The sequence below is a fragment of the Notolepis coatsorum genome (assembly GCF_963971535.1).
Source record: "Notolepis coatsorum genome assembly, chromosome: 12".
NCBI classification, from domain to species: domain Eukaryota; kingdom Metazoa; phylum Chordata; class Actinopteri; order Aulopiformes; family Paralepididae; genus Notolepis; species Notolepis coatsorum.
The window spans coordinates 29,300,420-29,325,997 of NC_140176.1; the positions used below are offsets into that span (position 1 = coordinate 29,300,420).

General features: G+C 43.1%; 1 protein-coding gene across 1 annotated transcript in view; it reads left to right on the forward strand.

Moving 5' to 3' along the window:
- Positions 1–2,036: 2,036 nt before the first annotated feature.
- Positions 2,037–25,578, forward strand: part of LOC311238415 (beclin-1-like) — a 36,464-nt gene continuing 12,922 nt past the window's right edge. The window contains exons 1-10 of the mRNA XM_084326472.1: positions 2,037–2,060; positions 2,410–2,548; positions 6,645–6,709; positions 7,703–7,761; positions 10,124–10,214; positions 13,237–13,373; positions 13,551–13,745; positions 15,525–15,671; positions 16,064–16,213; positions 19,057–19,117. Coding sequence (XP_084182598.1) covers positions 2,422–2,548; positions 6,645–6,709; positions 7,703–7,761; positions 10,124–10,214; positions 13,237–13,373; positions 13,551–13,745; positions 15,525–15,671; positions 16,064–16,213; positions 19,057–19,117 — 1,032 coding nt within the window. The 5' untranslated portion in view covers positions 2,037–2,060; positions 2,410–2,421. The remainder of the gene's footprint in view (positions 2,061–2,409; positions 2,549–6,644; positions 6,710–7,702; positions 7,762–10,123; positions 10,215–13,236; positions 13,374–13,550; positions 13,746–15,524; positions 15,672–16,063; positions 16,214–19,056; positions 19,118–25,578) is intronic.

The following is a 25,578-nucleotide window of genomic DNA, read 5'->3' on the forward strand; positions in this document are numbered from 1 at the left end:
AGAAGTTGGTCATGTGACAACATATTTTTGAAGAGGCATCCATTTCACTCAACCTGCAGAGAAGGGAGATACCTGGCTTGAGAGGTAAGCACATTTAAGTTCAAAAAACTGTTTTTTGCCCTCCAAAGTAAAATTTGTATGATCAAGGTTTTTTGATTGCTGTGTTTGAACAATTATAGACAACTTTGAAAACAGTTCACACATGTTTTAGTGCTTTAGTAAGCTACACCATGAGTCTATTGATTGATTGATTGATTGAAAAGTTTATTAACAGATTGCAGAATGGGTACAGTACAGTACAGCTCAATACATACAATTGTTAAGGGGATGCAGACCAGAGAAAGACTTTCGTCTTGTTTACACCAGGGTCCCCCATTTTCAATTCATCAGTTGAAAATTGATGAGTTGCTAGCTCATCAAAAGTTAGGGGGCGCACTGAAATTATGGCAAGGGTTATTAGCCCCCTAACTTTTGATTGCAAAGTCTGACATTGACCCCCTTTTCAGGAGTTGAGCTAGAGCCCACCAAGGTCATGCATATCAAGTTTGGTCAATGTCAGACCTTGCAATACACTGTAAGGCACTGTAAGGCTACTGTCCTGCCTCACTTCCAGTGATGAAGCTAAGCTATGCTAACGGAGCGTCTATTCCCAAAGCTAAAATGCACGCACAGAGACAAAAAAGGTATGTATCTTCTTGTCTAACTCCAGGGAAGATGTTAAATAAGCTAATTTCCCAAAATGTTGGAGTTCCCCTTTAAGTTGCCCCAACTTATTTTATTAACTATATATATTACTTTATTGTATTTTATTGTTATTGTACATTGCATTCTTGCATTTGATCACTAAAACGATGTGATATTCTTAATTTTAGACCAAAATCCATCATGCCACACAGATATACAAATGGAAGACAGACAGGGTTTCAACTCCTCTTGAGAAGTTGGAAAGAGCAGTGAAAGAGGTGCAACAGGGGAAGACTATACGTCAGGTTGGAAAGGAGATGAAGATCTGCAGGATGCTTTTACCGCTTTTGAGATTAAAATGATCTGTTTTACATCAATGGCACAATTTACCCCAGTGTATTCTCTCTAATGTCACAACTTACCCCACACCGGGGGCAAGTTGTGCCACAAAACCACTAAAGCTATATTTCTGAAAGTTTATTTAAGATCCAAAGTGATTGTCCCCAGGGATGCACAACATCCTAAACTATATGTACATATTTTAGTTGGGGGCATTACTGTAATCCCCTTGCTTTAAAGGCACTTTAAGTAAAAAGTGGAACTACTCACCCCACTCTCCCCTACAGTACAGTACGGCTCAATACACACAATTGTTAAGGGGATGCAGAACAGAGAAAGACTTTCGTCTTGTTTACATCAGGGTCCCCCATTTTCAATTCACAGTGACATTTATGACATACACAACATACAGTCGACAGATACACAACATACAGATATAAAAATCTAATCTAATCATCTAATCTAATCATGACATACAGTATTGTTACATTTGTGACAAGATATGCAAATATACAGTACTAAACAGATCCGAACAGTAAATATATATACATACGAGGGGGATGGAACTGTACATACAGATATATATATAGTATCTACAGATGTGTAAAAATGATTAACATTAAAATGTGAAAACATGCTGCTAACATTAGCTAGTTATAAAATAACGTTTTGAAGTGACGCTAACTGGCTGCTAACCTACCGTTGACTAGTTGTGGGTTAAGTAGCGTTATGGTCGTTATACAACACTCAGATTACAAACAACGGGGCGATCGACATGATCTCAAATAATATAAATATACCATTAGCCGCATAAAACACATCTACCCATAATGGTATATATGATAGATAAATTACAATAACAAGATATGTCCTAGTACACAGCTCGCTCGCGAAGGGGAAGCTTTTAGTTTTCCCGCATAGAATTGCTTTAACACGTGACGTGAACGTCATCTTCTGATTGGTTTCTACGCCTGGACTCTCGCCTGTCGTCACTTCATACATAAACAACAATAAGGAAGTGGACCGGAAGTCCCGAGGTAGTAAATGCTGAAGTCACGTCAAACAGAACAGCGATGTTTTACATGTTATGTACTAGTCATGTGTGTTGTTATGTTTGTACACATATCACTTTTCATGTAAACATTCGTCGAGCTACCTTGTAAATGAGCCAACTAACGTTACGGCTAGTACCGTTAACTAACGCGCCTGCTAACGGTTAGCTAGCCTGGTAGCCAATTAGCAAGACCTGTATTGTTGATGAGACCGAATCATCTTTAGCGGTTCATCCAGGGGTCGTGTCGGATCTTCTGGCTGCTCGCTGAGACGCAGACAACCTGTAGCTATTGAGCATATCGTGCGTTTGTTTGTGTCTTTTCTCGTCTGTAGTACTAGTTGACTATGGAGGGCTCCAAGTCTTCCAGCACCACCATGCAGGTGAGCTTCGTCTGCCAGCGGTGCAGTCAGCCTCTCAAGCTGGACACGTCCTTCAACGTGCTCGACCGGGTCACGATCCACGAACTCATCGGTAGGTTCTCCAACTAAAATACCTCAGTGTCACTTGATGAATTGAAAATGGGGACCCTGATGTAAACAAGACGAAAGTCTTTCTCCGGTCTGCAACCCCTTAACAATTGTATGTATTGAGCTGTACTGTTGTACCCATTCTGCAATCTGTTAAAACGTTTTTAATCAATCAATGTTACATTTAGTCATTTAGCCGAACACTTTTATCCAAAGCGACTTACAAGTTCTGTACGACAAGTCAGTCAACAACTCTTTCAGCTGAGTAACAATGTTCATCAAAGTGTTAAAACTTGGTTGCTGCAGTGTTAAGTGCATAGTAGTAGACATATTAGTATAGTAAGTAGTAATATAGGCAAGGAAGATTCATTAGTTGAAGAGTGCATCATAGTAGAAGACAGTAATATGGTTAGTTTTTTTCCATTTCAGATATTGATTGAAGAAGTGTGTTTTAGTCAAAATGCGAAAGATTGGTCGTGTTTCGGCTGTCCTCACAGTCAAGTTATATGGTTGATTGATTGAAATTTGTATTAACAGATTGCAGAATGGGTACAATACAGTACGGCTCAATACACACAATTGTTAAGGGGATGCAGACCAGAGAAAGACTTTCGTCTTGTTTACATCAGGGTCCCCCATTTTCAATTCATAACATTTATGACATACATGACCTACAGTACTGCTACATCCAGTCATTTATGACGTACAAGGTATACAAATATACAGTACTGTTTATTTACAGACAGAGTTTGTAAGATAATATATACATTTGAGGGGGGGGGGGCTGTACATTGGGGGGGTTAGGAGGGGGGTTTGGACATTTACCGGGGCCAGTTTAGAATTGCGGCCTCCCTTGGGTGCTTTTTTTAGGCCCCGTTTAGACGGAAACGCTAGCAGGTGAATCCGCAAAAATATTTTTACGGATGTGCCTTTCGTTTATACTGAAACAGCGTTTTTACGGGGTGAAACCGCAAAAAAGTGAGACTACCTTCCAGGGTGGAATTCCTAGAAACGCAAAAGCTTTGCGCTAGGGCTGGGCGATATGGAAAAAAATCATATCGCGATAACGATATGATAATTTTATTTTATTTCTCGATCTCGATAATTATCGAATTGTTATAAGTATAATTTTTTTTTTTTTTTTTTTTTTTAACAACAGATGTATGTTTATTTTGCAGCAATTCTTTGTCATTGCCGCCATCTTTAGTGTTACATCCCCTCACACTCCAGTTCTCAGGCTGCAGCTGGTTTAAAAGCTAAAGTAAACCGGCTTCTCTGCTGGCTGTGGCTCCAGAGGAGTTGAACAGTTCTGGCTCTGCTAGTTTATTTTTGATCTTTTGGCGCTTTTTTGGTGGACAAACCACCGCACATGTGCACTGTGACTCGTGACTGGAGTCTAGTTCTGCTAGCACACATAGCCTACTGTGGTTTCAAAATGTATTTTAAATTAGAAAGCAAACAAAATAAATGGACAAGAGAAAAATAAATCTGAATTTGGTCAGTATTGTCATTTGGACAAGCAAAGCCATTACTTTAAGTTGCAGGCAAGAAAGACAAGTCTGTCCACTGTCTCTGGTTTTAAAACTGCCCTGTTGCAGAAAAAAAAAAAAAAAAAAAACGATTTTTCGATTTTTTTTTAATTTCGATATTCGATATCGATTATTAAAATATATCGCGATATTTATCGTTATCGTTATATCGCCCAGCCCTACTTTGCGCTCTCGTCTAAACTGTTAAACCGTATAAATCTGTTAAAACGATGACGAAAGGGTTGTCACGGCTCTGGTCGCGCGTACTGCTTACGTAGCAGGTATGCGCCAGTAGCCGAGACGTAAACAAAGCAAGTATGTCTGACTATATCAACGGAGATCACCTGAAGGCTACATTGGCAGTACTTTTAACCCTTTCACTGCCACACGACAGAAGGTTAACCCTTTACTATCACACAACCGGCTGTCGTGTGGCAGTGAAAGGGTTAAATACACAAGAATCTGTCCCGCGGCGTGAGTGGACCCACTGTCTGTGAGTGACTCTGATTTGGTCCAATCACATTCCCCATCCACAGTCTGCGAATCAGAGGCAGAGTAGGGCGGGTCTTCACAGCACGTCATGTGACATATGCGCCAATCGTGTGACCTCCGTCGTTACAGCCTCGTCTGCACAGAGAATTCCACCCCAAAACGCTAGTCTAAACGCAAAATTAAAAGTGAAACCGCAAGATGACTTTTGCGGTTTCTGTTCACAAAACGCTCGTCTAAACGTAGCCTTAGAGCGGTTTTGAAGGTGGGTAGGGATTCACATTATTTTACGGCTGTGGGTATGGCATTCCACATTGTTGTGGCATAATTGCAAAACGTGTTTAGTCCCTTGTTTGAGCCGAATCTGGGTTGGACATGATTTGTGGAACTCCCTCTGGTGTTGTGGTCGTGGTATTCACTGGCATTTTGGGAAGTATCTTGACAGGTACATGGGTACCTTAGTGGTGTAGTAGGTTTTTGGTCTCAGTGCTGTCTAAACATGGCTTGAAACATCAACAGAGGACGCTGGACAACTCTACTCCAATTATTCCAGATTTAATGACTGTTCATTGTTTCCACACATCATCATTGAAATCAAGTAGGTTGAAAGTAGGTTGAAAACCTTTATAGAAAGACACACAAAATTAGCCACTCCACAAATAACAATTGCATGCTAAATAAAATATATTTCCTTCAAGTTTAGTCTTTTTCATTAAACATGCTTTGTTTTTTCCTTCCAAATATATTTGAATTTAAACAGACCAAATAAATTTAGTTTGAATTTCATTTAACCCAATTAATTTACCAACCATTGTTATTTGATCATACTGGAACAACTTCACCCCAAATAAACAAAATAACTTGCCAATTGGCATCACCTAATTATTTTGTTAAACTGTACATCAAACATTTGAGAATTGGAATAACTCACAAAATCAAAAACAAACCAGCCCTTTACAGGTATAAATTATAGTCATTTAAATTGACAATTAACAAAAATGACAAGATATACATACCAATGGCGTGGAAACTAGTCCTTCCACTGCAAAGAATATTTTCCCTCTGCCTATTCCACCCCAAGATGGCATTCACATCTGAATTCCATTTGCTGCCAATTACCCCCTGCAGCAATCAACCATCACAGCAGCTCAGGGCGCCTGTTATTTTTCTACAACGGAGTTCGGCGATTTGCGAATCTGATTGGCCAGTGTCATTTCTGGTTAGGCTTAGGCGCTCGTTCGAAGTCGGTTAAGGTTAGAGTTTGTCTTAGAGCATGGCGATAGAACGCCTGCCCTGATTCCGACGGTTAAGCTTAGGCACTCTTTCGAAGTTGGTTAAGGTTAGGGTTAGGGTTAGGAGATAGAACGCCAGGTGCTTTGCAGGCTGTTCGACGCGGAAATGGGCAAAGACACAGCTTGTCACGCTATTTGGGGCACATGACCAGAAACGTCAGTGGCCAATCAGATTCGCAAATCGCCGAACTCCGTTGTAGAAAATATAGACGCGCTCAGGGCTGACTGCCATCTTGTGAAATCCTACAACTTTACAAAAAATAACAATTCTCAAATTGAAATTATAAACCAAAACATAAATATAGACATTGTCTTAACACTAACTGTGGTGGGAAGTTCATTCCACCGTTGTGGAGCAAGGACAGAGAATAGGTGGCTTCTCATTGTTGTCGACTGTGGTGTGTGTCCAAGACGAAACAAAATGACATAAAAGATTACAATTGTAAACTATGGATGAGTCGGCCGCAGTCAACCAGCACCTGCTGGTCAGACCCTTTAAATGGTAAATGGACTGCTCTTTTATCCAAAGAGCTTTAGAAATTATGCCTCACATTCACGCAAAGGTGCCAACCTGCTCATCGGGAGCAGTTGGGGGGGGTTAAGTGTCTTGCTTGGAAAGTAATCGGACCCACTGTCGTCCCCTTTAGCTCAGCTGGTTAGTGCGGCCGCCTGTGGATCCTATGATCCACTCCCAGGTTCAAATCCACTCGGTTGCACTATGAACAGAATTTGGTCAAATACATCAACGTAAGAGAAATGACAGACAATAATCCTCTCTCTCCTCCATCAGCTCCATTGGTCACGGTGACCCCCAGCAAACAGGCTGACGGCCATGAAGGGGAGCCGGCACCAGAGGTAGGTCTCTCCCACGCGCCTTCAGTCCGGTAGGTCTCTCCCACGCTCCTTCAGTCCCTGCTCCTGCCTCCAGCTGCTAGACTAGAGTTCTACCAGCTTTTAATGTAGCTCTTCTGGGAGGGACTGAGGTGATTAATGATCCTCAATCATTTCCCAAAGAGAATGGAATGGGAGAAAGTGTTCTGCTTAGTAAATATTGATTAAAGAACCTGTGTAAAAGATGACCAAACCCACTCTCTTCCACAAACACAAAGTGCCTTTTCCCCTCCAGATCGGTATTAGGGATGGGATGCGAGTATATCTAGTACTCACCGTTTCAACTGAACTCAGTGGTTTTTGACGGTGCTCGATTACCACCAAATACATCCACCAAAAGTGCCTGTTTGTGCCTGGCAAGAAAACTCGCTCTGAAATCCCACATGGCGTAGGTTTGTTGCTGGAAGCTGTGCAGCATGGATAGTACACGTGTTACCGTGAAAAGTGTGTTAGCTTAGCGTTATCTAAACGCAGTTTATGCCTTTCCAAATTGTGCCAACAACATTTCGCCCATTTTGCGTAGCGCTCATAGACTATTGATAAGGACATGCCGTTCCATGAGCGGAGAGACCTGCTGCAGACAGAGTCGAGGTAATGTAATTATTACAAATGCTAACTGACTGTTTTGACTGACTATGCATTAAGTATCTGGTATATTGCTGCGCATTATGTCCGCAGAGCGAAACTTAATAAAATTGGTTGTGTGTGTTTCCGCGCAATATCTGGTTATCGCTGCTGCCATGCTCTTTAAGATGCGTTCTAAAAATAGATCTCCACAATTGCTCGAGCACTAAAGTAATTAATTCGAGTACTCGTGAGTCGTTGCGACACACATACACTCGGATCACAGTATATAATAAGATGCTGCCTGACACAGCAGGAAACGATGTCCTCAACATCAGATGAATGTTTTCGTGTCGTACCTGAGCCTGTCAATTACTTTTATTTACCTCTCAGGAGAACTTTGTGGAATCCAAGCAAGATGGAGTGGCCAGGAAATACATTCCTCCTGCAAGGTGAGTTTCAGACCCTATAACACAAACTACAGCACTGAAACTAATGATCTAACCCTAACCCACTGAGACTAATGATCTAACTCTAACCCACTGAGACTAATAATCTAACCCTAACCCACTGAGACTAATGATCTAACCCTAACCCACTGAGACTAATGATCTACACCAGCGGTTCTCGAACTACAGGTCGCGACCCAAAGGGGGGGGGGGGGGGGGGGGGCGGGGGGTAAAAAAAAGTTTTCCACCTGGCAGCTGTGTGTATTTGCCATGTCTCAACCCTTCATCAATGGAGGCCGACACAAATGTATTCTAATACACATCTCACTACATCCTGCGCATGTACAGTATAAGCACGGAGCCCATGGCCGGTCTATTGTGTGTAACCTGGACTCTCAATGGATAGGTTTGTTGTCGGAACCGGTGCCGGTTGGCCGCAATGAAATTGGCTCTGTGCATAACCAGCTGCTATACCACACTGAAGTAAGGTGGCTATCTCGCTCGAGGCAGAGTATTAAATCGCCTTTTTGAACTCTGAGAAGAAGCGCAGATTTTCCTTGCAGACAAAAACAACCCATTGCCAGAGAAATGTGCTGATAATGAATGGCTGGCATATCTAGCCGACATCTTTGACCGCCTCAATGCATTGAATCTGGGACTACAAGGTCGGGACACAGACCTGTTTGGACTCGCAGCTAAAATGGAGAGCTGGATTAAGAAACTCCATTAGTGGTACTCCAGGATAATCAGCAGAGACTTTGGGGTATTTACTCAGCTTGATGGCTTTTTGTAGGAACAGAATGGTGCAACAAAAAAAATTGAAGCCACTAGAAGGGCTCATTGAACAATTTCGGAGAGAGAGCGCAGACAATTTGGACAACTGGATCAAAGATCCGTTCATTACGCATGGCGCAGCAGGCCTCCCACTGTTTGAGCAGGAGGCTCTCAATGATTTGTGTGACACGCTACTGAAAGTCAAGTTCACTGGACAGGCACTCGCAAAGTTCTGGATATCAGTCCGGAACGAGTACCCAGTGCTGTGTAATGCTGCGCTGAGAAAGCTTGTCCCCTTCGCATCAACATACCTCTGTGAGGCCGGATTTTCGGCGCTGACATAAATAAATACAGATCTCGCCTCAGAGTAGAAGCGGATCTCCGCCAAAGCACATTTTCTTTGTTCTTTGTTGATAATATTAATTAATTTCATTGATAACATAGTGCTTTAATGTCATTTTCTAATAAATATGCATGATCAAATTCAACATGTGCTTTTATTTTGATATTCCTTATTTGCATGTTGAAATGGCACATTACACAAAATAATTCCTAAATAAAATGGGGGGTATAAAACCCCTGATTTGTTTTTACTTAATCGCGAGATAATCCAACAAGCGTGCTAGCTGGCTGCTGTCATTGTTAACGGCTAACGCTAGTGGACCAGGCTAGCTGGCTGCTGTCATTGTTAACGGCTAACGCTAGTGGACCAGGCTAGCTGCCTGCTGTCATTGTTAATGGCTAACGCTAGTGGACCAGGCTAGCTGGCTGCTGTCATTGTTAACGGCTAACGTTAGTGGACCAGGCTAGCTGGCTGCTGTCATTGCTAACTGCTAACGCTAGTGGACCAGGCTAGCTGGCTGCTGTCATTGCTAACTGCTAACGCTAGTGGACCAGGCTAGCTGGCTGCTGTCATTGCTAACGGCTAACGCTAGTGGACCAGGCTAGCTGGCTGCTGTCATTGTTAACGGCTAACGCTAGTGGACCAGGCTAGCTGGCTGCTGTCATTGTTAACGGCTAACGCTAGTGGACCAGGCTAGCTGGCTGCTGTCATTGTTAACGGCTAACGCTAGTGGACCAGGCTAGCTGGCTGCTGTCATTGTTAACGGCTAACGCTAGTGGACCAGACTATTGTATTTCCTGGAATAAAGGCATTCATTCTGAAAGTTACATCACTGATGCTTCAAATGTGTGAACTTAGTAAAACAACATGGCAAACGTACAAAACGTTGCTACCATGTAACCTGTCCAGTCTTTCTTCATCTTTATTTTCTGTTCTCCCAGCTGTTAACAGACTGTTATGCTGCCTGGCTAGCTAGCTACCTGTACCCAGCATGCCGTTCAGTTGTGTAGCAGTTAATACACTACATTGTATAGGTGCTGGTAAAAACAAGGGAAATATATATTTTTTAGACAAAACGATTAAAACGATTAAATCTTTTTATAATTGAATGACTATTCGAAAATGTATGCCAATCCCTACTCTGGATACAAAATAAGTGGATAAAAAAAAGTGTGAACAGGGCCAGAAGCTTTAGAATGTCTTCATACCGCGGACACACAGGTGCTAAGTCAGGCTTCTGTCTCATAGGATGATGTCCACAGAGAGCGCCAACAGCTTCACTCTGATTGGAGAAGCTTCTGATGGTAGCACCATGGAGAACCTGAGTCGAAGGCTGAAGGTGAGAATCTTGTCCCATCTTCTTCTCTTCTCCTCTCTTTTCTTCTCCTTCTCATTTTCTTCTCTTCTCATCTCCTGTCTCCTCTTCTCTTGTCCTCTCCTTCTCCTGTCCTCATCTCCTCTTCTCCTGTCCTCTCCTCTCTTCCACTGTCCTCTCCTCTCTTCCCGTTTCTTCTCCTGTCATCTCCTCTCTTCCACTGTCCTCTTCTCCTGTCCTCTCCTCCCGTTTCCTCTTCTCCTGTCATCTCTCTTCCACTGTCCTCTTCTCCTGTCCTCTCCACTCTTCCCCTGTCCCCTCTTCTCCTCTCCTCTTCTCCTGTCATCTCCTCTCTTCCACTGTCCTCTCTTCTCCTGTCCTCTCCTCTCTTCCCCTGTCCCCTCTTATCCTGTATTCTCCTCTCTTCCCCTGTCCTCTCTTCTGCTGTGTCAGGGATTAAAGCGCTCCGTCTTGAGATTTCCGTCAATTTGATTCGGAGTCGTGACGGATTTTCCGTCAATTGGCTACCTGGTATAATATGCTTTGTAGATGGGAACAAAATAAGCACCCGCCAAGTGCCAATGGCATGTAGATTTACTCTTTGGCTGGTAAATTATGGAGGCTACTCGGCACCCTGGCGTGTACAAAAATTGGGAGCCAACTTTCTGAATTAGCATAAAATAAATAGCTTCTGTGTCAGCAGTTGAAGGTTGAAGGTTTTTATTTAGACAAAAAACATATACAGATTATTACTCTATTATACATTTTTGTCAAGGATAGGAACGAAAAAGGCGCAGTGACTTATTTACATCGTTGTCCTTGGATGTCTAGGATGCTAGAAACAGACACATACAACTCATTACAGGAAATTAATCACAATTATTACATTTGCATAGTAATAATGGCACAACCCTAAATTTATACAAACCAAGCACATTTGTTGTTACAATGTTCCTCTAGCCGAGAGTCCGTGTGTTTCAGGAAGCACCCTCAGGGGAGGGGATTTGGGGGTTGGGAGGGAGGGCGGAGAGTGGGGGGTGGGGGGGTAAAGCTATGTGACGTGTGTAGGGATGGGTACCGAATTCGGTACTTTTGAGGTACCGAACCGAAACACGTCGGTACTACAGAGTATCGAATCAAGTGAGAAACCGATTTTTTTTTTTTTTAAATTAAAAGTAAATTATTATTATTATTATTATTTTTTCCCTTTTTCTTTTCATGTCAACGTTCACACGCACAATATATGCTTACCTAGGATTTGATTTGATTCAACAACAAAGCAATCGGAGCAATGACAAGCCGAAAACTGTCGAAATTGTAGTTATTTGAAGTTTGGATTTTTTTTTACGACTGAGGTAGGTAAATTAAATTTCTTGAGACTAAAGTACCGGAAAAAAGGTACCGTTGGGTACCGGTATCGATTCACAGGTACCGGTACCGATATCGGTTCAAATGTGAAAGGTACCCATCCCTAGACGTGTGTCCGTTCGTAGCATGAGAGGAGTGCACCTCTTACTTCAAATTGTATGCAATAATGAACGGTCTTTCCCAGCGGAACACAAGTTACAACGTTACACAGCCAGGTCGAGCTATGCACGCTTAGCTTGCTAACTTTAGATAGCAGTGTTTATAAGGAGTCGTCTGCCAACAAATATGTTGTTTCAACCAATGTATTCACAAAATTGATTACCATCCAAACGTTATTGAAGACTCCTGTGACCAGCAGTAAGTAGGTACTACATACGTCTCAACTTTTATTAACTATTTTTGACCGGAGCAATATGCGCTAATGTTCTACGTTATATGCGTAAATGTCGCTTGTTCACCAACAATCTCAACATTTGCATCCTAGACATTTTCAACAAGTCAAAGGAAGACAAATATTAGCTAGCTTAACTAACTAGATTTTTTTTTTAAATGAAAACGAAAAAGATTGGTTCCCCGTGTGAATGTACGTACACACAATTGTCTATACACGCAGAAGCATACTGGTAGTGCAACGATGATCAGAATGCATGTTGCCAACGCAATTTGACGTGACGTCCTGGGTTGCTATTGGATAGAACAGAATGGTAGCCAACACTTATGATTTGTGATTGATTGGTTAATTATGAAATGTTAATCTTATTGTTTTTAATAGTGTTTTTGAGAGAGTATTCGAATACGCGTTCGGAAACACCAAGGAGTATTCAAAGCCTGTAAAATGGTATTTGGGACAGCCCTACACTATATATGTTTTAATAAATTATCTGTATTTTAAACTATTAATGCTGACTCATTCCTTCAGTCCACTCAAAATGATGCTAATATTCCTTATGTTGTTTATTATATTAATTGAAAATTGCATATGAGAGTATTATATAGTAATAATAACACATGGCGATATACTAAAAAGCTATTTATCATTTTTGGCTGGTAAAGAATCTGCCTGGCTGGTAAGCCAAAAAGAAAATTGTGTTCCCTGCTTGTTCAGTTGTCACAATGTACTGTAAATAAAAACGTGCACTGAAAGGTTACAGTATGTAGATTTATTTGTATGACAAAGTCAGAGTCAACCCTTGCAAAGTATCAGTTTTATTTAATTAATTGAAAACGGCATTGATATTACGTAAAAACAAACTGGCAATAGAAAAGATGTTCAGAATAATCGAGTTCCCTTAAAACGTTAACGCTATTAAAAAAAGATATACAGTGGAGGTTAAAATAAGAATATGACTTGGTCTGAAAAAAAGTTCAGTCAGGAGATTTTTTTTTGCTTTAATCCCTGTGTCTTCTCTTCCCCTGTCCCCTCTTATCCTCTACTCTCTTATAATAATGCATTTATTTTATATAGTGCCTTACATTAGGAATCTCAAAGTGCTTTACATACATGGCATTATAGCAAGCATACAGACAAACACAGTACAGGGACAAACGCAGTACATGGACTTTCACAATGACGACATAGTGGGGATAATACAGGGAGAGGGAGACAGCTTAGAGACGAGACAGAGAGAACATTTCTAAATAAATAATAATACTAAAATATCCTGTCCTCTCCTCTCAGGTGACCAGTGACCTGTTTGACATCATGTCAGGCCAGGCTGAGGTGGACCATCCTCTGTGTGAGGAGTGTACTGACACCCTGCTGGATCATCTCGACACACAGCTCAACATCACAGAGAACGAGTGTCAGAACTACAAGTGAGAAACGCATTCAAACACAGGTTAAATATTGTCTGGATAAGATATTCCTTTATTGATCCTTTGGGGAAATTCAGGCATCATAACGGCATGGAGGAGGGGGGGGAGGTATGGGCAGGGTAATAGTAGAAAGACATAATTATAGGCAATAAAATAGTGTGTGGTGTTCTCCTCCAGGCAGTGCTTGGAGCTGCTGTCTCAGCTGCAGGTGGAGGAGGAGGAGAGCCTCCTGCTGGAGCTGCAGCAGCTGAGGGAGGAGGAGGAGGCGCTGGTGCAGGAGCTGGAGACGGTGGAGGAGCAGCGGGCCACTGTGGCCCAGGACCTGGCCCAGGGGAGGAGTCACTCCCTGCAGCTAGACACAGAGGAGCTACAGTCAGTACATACAGAGAGGAGTCACTCCCTGCAGCTAGACACAGAGGAGCTACAGTCAGTACAGAGAGGAGTCACTCTCTGCAGCTAGACACAGAGGAGCTACAGTCAGTACAGAGAGGAGTCACTCCCTGCAGCTAGACACAGAGGAGCTACAGTCAGTACAGAGAGGAGTCACTCCCTGCAGCTAGACACAGAGGAGCTACAGTCAGTACAGAGAGGAGTCACTCCCTGCAGCTAGACACAGGAGCTACAGTCAGTACAGAGAGGAGTCACTCCCTGCAGCTAGACACAGAGGAGCTACAGTCAGTACAGAGAGGAGTCACTCCCTGCAGCTAGACACAGAGGAGCTACAGTCAGTACAGAGAGGAGTCACTCCCTGCAGCTAGACACAGAGGAGCTACAGTCAGTACAGAGAGGAGTCACTCCCTGCAGCTAGACACAGAGGAGCTACAGTCAGTACAGAGAGGAGTCACTCCCTGCAGCTAGACACAGAGGAGCTACAGTCAGTACAGAGAGGAGTCACTCCCTGCAGCTAGACACAGAGGAGCTACAGTCAGTACAGAGAGGAGTCACTCCCTGCAGCTAGACACAGAGGAGCTACAGTCAGTACAGAGGATGGATGAAGGGAGGTAGAGATGGATGGATGAAGGAAGGTAGAGATGGATGAAGAGGTAGAGATGGATGTAGAGATGGATGGATGAAGGGAGGTAGAGATGGATGGATGAAGGAAGGTAGAGATGGATGAAGAGGTAGAGATGGATGTAGAGATGGATGGATGAAGAGAGGTAGAGATGGATGAAGGGAGGTAGAGATGGATGAAGAGGTAGAGATGGATGAAGAGGTAGAGATGGATGAAGGGAGGTAGAGATGGATGAAGGGAGGTAGAGATGGATGAAGAGAGGTAGAGATGGATGAAGAGAGGTAGAGATGGATGAAGGGAGGTAGAGATGGATGAAGAGAGGTAGAGATGGATGAAGGGAGGTAGAGATGGATGAAGAGGTAGAGATGGATGAAGAGGTAAGAGATGGATGGATGGATGAAGGTAGAGAGGCTGGTATTAATTAAGGGGTTAAGGGACATACTGTATTGTGTAAACTACTGTACTAATGTACTACTGTACTGAGTACTAATGTACTTTGGTCATTTGTGTTGATTGTTCCAGTCATTGACGGAAGACGTGTTCAAGATTCAAGAGATTTATTTGTCACATACCAGTACATACATACACAAGACATGTAGTGAAATGAAGGTGGTGCAAAAATACAAATAATAAAATAGTATAGATAATAAAATAGACATGATAAAAAGTTATACGAATAAAATACAATGCTAAGGATTTAAAGTAATGAGTACTATATACAATAATATACAAATATACATTTGTGTTTTTAAAGTGACCTTTTTTGTAGTGTGTTTGTGTGAGAGAGTGCAAGTGAGGATGTGTGGTGTGTGTGTGCTTGTGTGTGGAGAGATCAGTGTTCTGATGGCCTGGGGCAAGAAGCTGAGTCGGAGTCTCTCTGTTCTTGCTGCATGTATGCGAAGTGCACTACTCTCTAGTCTAGAGCCTTCCTGTCCTGGGCAGTGCAGTTGTCAAACCAGGCAGTGATGTTCTCAGTCAGTTTCCATTGACCTTTTATTCAGAAAGATATAAAGTATCATCTCTGGGACAAGAGAGTTTCCCCAAGACTTGTTTCAATTCAACTGTCATAAGTTGATCAAATGGTGTTAATTTGTTATCATACAATGGCTTATATAATAGTGTGTATTTGTGTGCGTCAGGTATCAGAAGGAGTACAGTGAGTTTAAGAGGCAGCAGCTGGAGCTCGACGATGAGATGAAGAGCGTCGACAACCAGATGCGTTATTGTCAGAGTCAGCTGGACCGTCTGAAGAAGACCAACGTCTTCAACGCCACCTTTCACATCTGGTAACGCACTCGCAGACACTCACTCACTCACTCACTCACACACACAGTGCTGTTTACCTACAGGGAAACGCACCGACATCACTACCAGTCCAATATGTCAGCCCTATAGACCTTTAATTAACTAACCCTACATGACTACCAGTCCAATATGTCAGCCCTATAGACCTTTAATTAACTAACCCTACATGACTACCAGTCCAATATGTCAGCCCTATAGACCTTTAACTAACCCTACATGACTACCAGTCCAATATGTCAGCCCTATAGACCTTTAACTAACCCTACATGACTACCAGTCCAATATGTCGGACCTGTTTGAGTCACGATGACCTCTTATACATGCTGCAGAAAAGGGGGGGTTGATTTCCACTTGTTTGTGTGTCTGCCTCCAGGCACAGCGGTCAGTTTGGAACCATCAACAACTTCCGTCTGGGGCGACTGCCCAGCGTCCCTGTGGAGTGGAATGAGATCAACGCAGCCTGGGGACAAACGGTGCTGCTGCTGCACGCGCTGGCTAACAAGATGGGCCTGCGCTTCCAGAGGTACACACACACACACACATGCTAACACGATGGGCCTGCGCTTCCAGAGGTACACACACGCATGCTAACACGATGGGCCTGCGCTTCCAGAGGTACACACACACACACACACACATGCTAACACGATGGGCCTGCGCTTCCAGAGGTACACACACACACATACATGCTAACACGATGGGCCTGCGCTTCCAGAGGTACACACACACACACACATGCTAACACGATGGGCCTGCGCTTCCAGAGGTACACACACACACACAGGCTAGCAAGATGGGCCTGCGCTTCCAGAGGTACACACACACACAGGCTAACAAGATGGGCCTGCGCTTCCAGAGGTACACACACACACAGGCTAGCAAGATGGGCCTGCGCTTCCAGAGGTACACACACAGGCTAGCAAGATGGGCCTGCGCATCCAGAGGTACACACACACACAGGCTAACAAGATGGGCCTGCGCTTCCAGAGGTACACACACACACACAGGCTAACAAGATGGGCCTGCGCTTCCAGAAGTACACACTCACACACAGGCTAACAAGATGGGCCTGCGCTTCCAGAGGTACACACACACTCTCTCTCTCACACACACACACACACACACACACACACACACACACACACACAGGCTAACAAGATGGGCCTGCGCTTCCAGAGGTACACACACACACGCACACACACAGGCTAACAAGATGGGCCTGCGCTTCCAGAGGTACACACTCTCACATATCGTACATGGTCTCACTACAATTAAATGGCTACTATGGGGACTAACATCATCACATATTATGCAATTCCAAGATTAGGGACCCCAGTATGCAGGAATGGTCAAGTACACCATGTTTAGAATAGTGTTTGTACTGCATGGGATTAACAGAGACTTGACTACCATAGAACCCATTTTCATTCAGATATCTTGAGGTCAGAGGTCAAGGGCCCCCTTTTGAAGATGTCTTATTTAGCCCCCTGTCTGACAGGCTAGCATGACGAGGTTGCTACTTTGGATGCCTTAGGTTGTCTAGTTTCATATGGTACCAGTTAGGGGTGTAACGGTACGTGTATTCGTCCCGCAAATTTACGGTACGGCCGTCATGGTGTGGTACATCCAGCCATACGCTGAATACGTCTCAGATGACAAGCGGACAGAATTAACAACAGCGCGCACTGACACTCTGCATTCGGCTCTCCCCTCCTCCTCTCCTGTTTACTACAGCCTATTTGTCCCTAAAACAAAACCATGATGAATTAACTAAATGTTTAACACAGCAGGGTCATTACAATTTTGCAGTTTTCTTTAGTTTTCTTGTTCGCCCAATAATGTTAACCAAAAGACACACGCGCACGCGCGAACACACGTCAACCTTTTCTGGCGGACCGCGGAGTCTCACAGCTGATCGGAGAACAAATAAAAGCACAACATACTGTTAAGTTCACTTCTACTGCAGCCATTACGGTAATCTGTATAAAGTTGAATGGGCGCTGTTGTTGCGCGTCACTGGTTTCGGACTGGAGGAAGGCTGTGGCCACTACGCTATGGAGCGTGAAATAAACATGAATGAAAGATAACGGTTGTCTTATTTGCAGTTTAACACATACCACCAGATCATCTGAGCTCCTCTCCAGTTGCTGCTGCCTGCTACTGTTTAAATCCAAAATATTGATAATCCTCTGCTATTGTTGTGTAACATGTCATCTGTTCTCTAGTATTCTTCAGTCTCGGCTTCACGTGAAGTTAAATCCTCTATAAGTGAAACTGAAACTAAGTTGTTGTTAAAGGTGCAGTAGGAGGCGAACCACATAACGCGCTGAGTCGCGGCACGGCCAACCCGGGTTCGATTCCCGAACCCGTCGTTATTTGTCGAATGTCTTCCCCCCACTCTGTCTCCCGTTTCACCTCTCTCTCTCTCTCTCTCTCTCTCTCTCTCTCTCTCTCTCTCTCTCTCTCTCTACTGGACTGCCCAGTAGAATAAAGCGATAAACAAAAAATAAAAGAAGTGCACTAGGCAATTAATTTACTCTGTGGATGCCTGAACACAGAATGACACCAGTATCACTGACTACTACTATTAGAGCGGCACGGTGGTGTAGTGGTTAACACTGTCGCCTCACAGCAAGAAGGTCCAGGGTTCGATTCCCGCTTGGGGACCAGGTTTCCATGATGCCAGTTACCCAGGTGGGGTATCTCCCAGGCCTTTCTGTGTGGAGTTTGCATGTTCTCCCCGTGCTCGCAAGGGTTTCCCCCCCGATAAGATAAACCCAATGGAAAAACATGCACAACAACAAGATCGCTAACGCTGTGGCGTCCTTGACGAAGACGGACAGGAGCACTTGGATTGGTCCCCTGGCGCGGCTCACGTTGACGCCTGTCTGCTCCCGGCTGCCCTTGGGGGGGAAGGGCGACGGGATGGGTTAATCGCAGATACGAATTGCATGCATGCATCGCATGTGTGCCAATTGATGACCTCGGAGCAGGTCCTAAATTATTATTATTAATTATACTACGGCAAGCCTATAGAGTATTATTATATTTAATAATAATAATAAACATATAATAATAATTATAAATATTTTTTTCCTGTTGTACCGAAATCGTACCAAACCGTGACTGCAATACCGAGGTACGTACCGAACCGTGGCTTCTGTGTACCGTTACACCCCTAGTACCAGTATCTTCACTGAGACTGAGCAATGGCCACTGCTGCATCCGTTTGCTGTTTGAATCCACTGTGAAAACCCTGGATCAATTTTGTTTTAGACTGTGAAAAACAACTAGAAAATGAGAAGTAAATGTAAATCCTGTGTACAGACTGAATTAATCACTAAACCATTGTTACTTCCTCCACAGATATCGTCTTGTCCCATATGGAAACTACTCTTACCTGGAGTTCTTGACGGACAAGTCCAAGGTAACTACCACAAGAGAACCCCCCCTCCCCATTTTTTCTTTGGTTAAGTCCATATTAACACATTGTCTGCCATTCATTGTACCCATCCTTATGCCCAGTCTGCCAGTGCTGTAACCCTATGGAGATGTTTACCTTCTTTGCAGGGCTATAACTTTTTAAATATTATAGCTATATCGACATTACTATGGCCCATTCAACATTGGGTATGTATCGTTCCGGATGTGGGAACGTTATATTTTTTCATTCATACATTGTCGTGTTGGTACCGTCGAGAATATAAGTATGTTTTTAAGGTTTTCTGCAGTAATTCCTAAAACGCGAGTTATAGGCCCTGATGCATATGATAGATTATCGATTGGCGTTTCTTTCCTATACACGCTATATTAAAAAATTTAAATGATCGGTATGCATTATGCTTCATCATGCGTGAAGGAAAGGGGGGCGGGGGTCGTTTATAATTCCTTGATAGTCAGTAACGGCTTTATTTAGTATGAGTTGATATGTTGATCAGATGGATTGCCGTGAAATGAATAAACAATCGGGTTGAAAATAACATTATATTCCTCTTACCGTTCGACGATGAGACTGGAGGAAAAATATTCCAATTATTTGACGTCGATCTGCTAGATCCATTTCCCGTTTGTATGACGCAATAAACGCCGAAATCATATTGATTATTGTGTTTCGAAAGCGATCCCATGCACTCGAGTGTGTATCTAGATCCACGTTACAATATATTACTGCCGGAGGAATTTCCTCGATGCACCGAGCGCCACTTCCGGTTTGGCTTGGAGTGTAACTCGCCCAACATCCACCAGGCGGCGGTATTGAGGCGTTGCAATATCAGACAGGGTCCAGCTGCAGTCTCGGAGGGAGGCTGGATGAATTATGAATGCCATGGCGAAAAAATGAAATATTGATCCCAAAAATGTGTTTATTCGTTGTTGGCGCACAACGCATGGCGGGCAATAACGAATTATCACGTTTTTGCCGCACAATGTGTTAACAGTGTGTTGTCTTTGGTTCAGTCCATATTAACACTTTGAGTGCCAGCACACTTTTAGTCCTTCCCAGCCCTTCCCAGAGACGGTCGCATTTCTCTCCTCTCCCCAGGCTCCTCAAGGCCGTTCCTACCGCCGCCTCTACTGCTCCATGAAGCCCGACGCTGCTATGCTCTGTGCTTCGTGCCGGTTGCCAGACTATACTCGAATCAACTCGAAATGGATCTAATCAGTGGATTGCATATTTTTGTCAAGAAGCACAATAAGGCTAACCCTCTCTGCCTCTTGGGACATCATAATCGGGCTACCAACTTGAAGACGTGGTCATTTTTGGATTATCAAAGCTTTTGGACTGCAATAAGAAGATTTTGGATCTGTTTACCGCGCACAGGACCTACCAAAATGAACTGATTAAGACACTTGGACACTTGGACTAATGCATTCAGTCATTTGGACGGAGTTGTTAAAACTCACTCCACTCAAATCAATAGTTATATTTCACTCTACTCAAATCAAATTTAAAGTGACGTGGCTGGGAGAAATGTTGCCAGTCAGTTCAGCCAAAACACGACTAGTATGTGTGCTGGAGGGGGGGAGCCTAAGACTGTCTCATCACCAAAATCCTATCCCCCAGCTGACGGCATTGTAGTTGGTGTCATAAATCCCCGCCCCTCCCGTTGCTGCAACTGTGGTTTCTGGACAATCTCTCCTCCCTCCCTCCCGCCTGGCGCAACGACACCCCGGTGTTGCTGCAGCCGACGGTCGCATATGGTGTCTCAGGCATTCTGTAGTCGACATGGGTCAACAAATGTACATGCCTGTTTGAATTTATGTTGTGCTGTAAAAATGTAATGATTGTGATTAGGGATGTCCCGATCACGTTTTTTTGCTCCCGATCCCGATCATGTGATTTTGAGTATCTACCGATACCGATCTTTCCCGATCCGATAAAAAAATAAGTATAATTTTTTTTTTTTTTTTTTTTTTTTTTATTCAACAAACATGACCATGTTCACGTCTTAAACTCATACTGAGGCCTTAGTTTTGGTTTTAAATTGCATATCATCATTCATTTATTTATTGTCACACAGAGCAGAAGAATTTTGCCAAAACAAACCAATAGTATCCAGCTGCAGAACGGCAGACCAGCCACACTCTCAGACCCAAATGCATTTCCTTTGATTTAATTATACATCAAATGATTTATGTCAAGGATTGCAATGCCTCGCTTGAATGAAGTAAACTTTTCACCTGGATAACGTCAACATTCAGGGTGAATGTAATGTGAGAAATTGGGATTAAAAATAAAAAATTTATTTTTAATTTTGCCGATCCCGATCTTCGGAAAATCACGCGATCGGCCCCGATCATGTGATCGGATCGGGACATCCCTAATTGTGATATGATGTTGTTAATGAGACGATGAGCTGTATGTGTATGTCACTGGAATTTCCCCAAGGGGATCAATAAAGTACCTATCTATCTAGCACACGATTTAGCGCTTAAGTGCCACCACTCTAATCAATGAGAGGACGAGCACATTTGCGAATGCATAAACTATATCTTAAATTATGGCTATGTGTCTAATACGCCCGTCGCTTATCAATGACTTGCTTGCAGTCAACATGTACCAAACGAATTGTTTTTTCATCTGTACATTTCCGTTTTATACCATTTTGAAAAACGCTCATTTTTGGAAATTTGCAGAAAAAAGAGATTCCGCAGGAATCGCCCTTTAGTGGAATACACAAAAAACGTTGTAATTTTTCGGCCTATTTATGAATCGTTTTCAAAATAAACACTAGATTATCGATAGTATATGTGTACTACTTATGCACGCTGAAGCGGGCTGAAACATTTATTATCTATTTGTATATCCTGATCAGCACACACACACATACACATATAGGGGACACGTTGATATATATGTGAAAACAACTCTGATTACCCCAAGACTGGTAAAATAGATTCCTTACCTCAGATCAGATGTTCTCAAAAGATCATTCCAATTCCTGATCGCCATTCCAAATATCGATCGCGTTTATTGATCCAACGCTGGGTGCTCGAAACACATATTCCACGCTGTTCTGAGGGACCAAAATGACTGCAATCGGCTCGGGTTACATGAAGTAAAATGTGGATTCCGGATTTTCTTTTCCCCATGCATTTTCATTCAGTCCAATCCAATGGGTGCATTACCATCCGGGAGACGATAGGGGCGGTATTTTCCCTGTTCGAGCTCAAAGCCAGTCCCAGGGCATAAAAGAAAATATTGTTAAGTCAGTTAAGGCCATGGGTAGGTAGAGAATTTATTTTATTTTATTTTTTATTTTATTCTTTCCCACGGCGACTATTGATAGGGAATTTCTTTATTTAATAAAAATGTTCACAACAACATGGATGCATGTACTCTGCCAGCATGTTTAATATCCATAATACTAAAGGTTTGACTAAGATTTTTATGAAACTTTATATTTTTAAACTCATTAAATAAATTGGGTCGCACCTAAATCGGCAGGGTCGGTCGGCAACCGGAAACAAACCCATTTTTTCTTTTAGGCCCAATGGTAACGTGAGGCTAGATTGATGAAAAATGAATGGAAATCGCTAATAAAAGTCTCCCGTTCGTATGCAGCCCCTGTAGGAGCTCAGATGTGAAAAACCGCCCCCTATCGTCTCCCAGATGGTAATGCACCCTTTTGGAATGGAGTCAATGAAAATGGATGAGAAAAGAAAAATCCGGAATCCACATTTTACTTCTCAGGCATGTAACCCGAGCCGATCGGATTCATTGTGGAGCCTCAGAACAGCGTGGAATACATATGTACAGTATGTAGCGTTGGATCAATAAAAGCGATCGGTTTTTGGAATGGCGATCAGGAATTGGAATGATCTTTTTGGAGAACATCTGATCTGAGGTAAGGAATCTATTTTACAAGTCTGGGGATAATCAGAGTTGTATTTGCTGAGATCTCAGCGTTCGCCCTATGTGTGTGTGTGGGCGATCGCTTTGAGAAAATCAGAGAATCGATTTAGACACATAGCCATAATTTAAAACATAGATTAGGCGTTATTAACGCTAACATTGAAGTGGATGGTGGGCATTCAAGCGGTAAATCAAGATTAAGCTTGGGCTCTGAAAGTGTTAACAGTGTCTCTGGTTCAGTCCATATTAACACATTGGGTGCCAACGACGAGAAATCTCATTGTTGGCCGCCATGCGTTGAGTGCCAATGACGAGAAATCTCGTTATTTAATCGTTATTTCTTTTATTAGCGATATTCCATTCATTTTTCATCCATCCAGCCTCACGTTATCATTGGGACTGGCTCTGAGCTCGAAAAGGGTAAATACCGCCCCCTATCGTCGTCTCCCGGATGGTATTGCACCCATTGGAATGGAGTCGATGGGAATGCATCAGGGAAAAAAACTCCGGGCTCCACATTTAACTTCTGAGGCATGTAACCTGAGACTATTGCATCTACTGAGGGAACTGGAAGAAGCGTTATGTGTTTCGAGGTATAATGTTGGATCAATAAACGCGATCGATATTTGGAATGGCGATCAGGAATTGGATTAATCTTTTTGCAGAACATCTGATCTGAGGTAAGGACTTTATTTGACCAGTATTGGGTTAATCAGAGTTTTTTCTCCTGTGTGTGTACAGTGTGTGCGTAACGTTAGTGCCAGGCACGGCATAGGTAATCGATTTTTCAGCCCGCTTCTCTAGCGTGCATAAGTACACATATACTATCGATAATCTAGCGTTTATCTGAAAACGATTCATAAATAGGCCGAAAAATGACAACGTGTTTTGTGTATTCCAGTAAAGAGCTATTTTCGCGGATTTTTCTGGAATCACTAGAAATCTTCAAAACTATACTCTTATTCAAAACGGTATCAAACGGAAATGTACTGATGAAAAAACAATCCGTTTCGTACATGTTGACTGCAAGCAAGTCATTGATAAGCGACGGGTGTATTAGACACATACCGTAAATCCTCAAATATAGGACGGGTCTTGTATTTACCTCAGCTGCAAAGAGCACCATGCCTTTATTAGAGAGAGGCTTATATAAGAGGCAGGCCTTAATTTTACAAACTGGCCAATTGTGATTGATTTTATTTAGACATAAACATATACAGATCACATGAGTATTTGCTTTGTCAGGGTGAAACTGTGGTGGATTAACGTAATTCACACACTGAAGTTGGCACGGTCTATAGATTGCGGGGTCCGGGGGCGATTTAGCGTGTGGTACCTTCTCGACTACCTCAGTAGAATCGAGTTGCATTGATACAGTAACATGCAATAGCTTTAGCTAACGCTATCATAGCCATCATGATCTGTAATGCCAACTGGACAACGCCAGCCCCACCTGCCAACGCCATATAGATAGCGAACGTTAACGTTTGCAAACGAAGCCAATGTCATCCAGCCGACACCACAGATCTAGATATGACAACGTTAGCTAACGCTAAAGCTAACACCAACGAGAGGGAAAGGTTAATGTAGTCAGTGTAGCGGGAGGCAGCACTTAATTTGCATTAGCAAGAGTTTATCTCATTCTATATCACGGCACGAAAAATAAAAACTTTTTTTTGCGACCTTGTATTGGAAGCCGGCCTGTATTTGGGGGCTTTCTCACTGCCATTCGGGGTCGAATCAGCTCCGCTCCGTCCTCGCTCTGTCCTTGGGTTGCGAACTTCCCCCTCCTTCTCCCCTCTCTAGTTTGCGTACATAGTGCAGTCTTGGTGCGCTCCGGGTTTTGTTTACGGTTTGCGTTTTGAGCGTGTAAGCTCCCGTAGGCGATGATGTCACGCTCTAACGTCAACACAGGAAGAGTTTAACACACTGTGGTGGAAACTGGATGCTGATATAAAGAAACAAATAACCAATAAATATGAAGTTATATTTGAACCTCTGTTATCAAGCCTTGTCAATATAACCCACCTCCTTTTCTCACGAATGGAACTGGTGTCGTGGAGTCCGCTTTGAGCGTTTTCCAGGGTTAACGCTAAGCTAACACCTATTTATTACTAGTTAGCAGCTAACATTAGCCCATCGCTCGCGTCAATTATATTGCATGTCATTGATCTACCGGTCGATCACGGCCAACTGGTTGGGCACCACTGGTCTATAGAAATAAATGCATTCGAACAAGAAACCAATGTATAATAGACATAGCAATGGCAAAAGAATTGCCAGGCCTAATGCGAGCCAGGAAGTCTCGTGCTTGTAACATGGCTTCATGTTTTCTTCCACTGAGCCGTGAGGCTCAACATGCTTGTTTGGTTGAGGTCTGAACTCTCCAAATTGCCCATAAATATCGTTTTTGTGGGTATTGTCCAGTTGTTGCTGTATGTTTTTTATCTGCCAAATTCAAGCAAGCATGCACCACGCCCCCCGCTTCCACTGGCGCGTACCCCAAACCACCTATTCCAGCGGTCCAGGTTTGG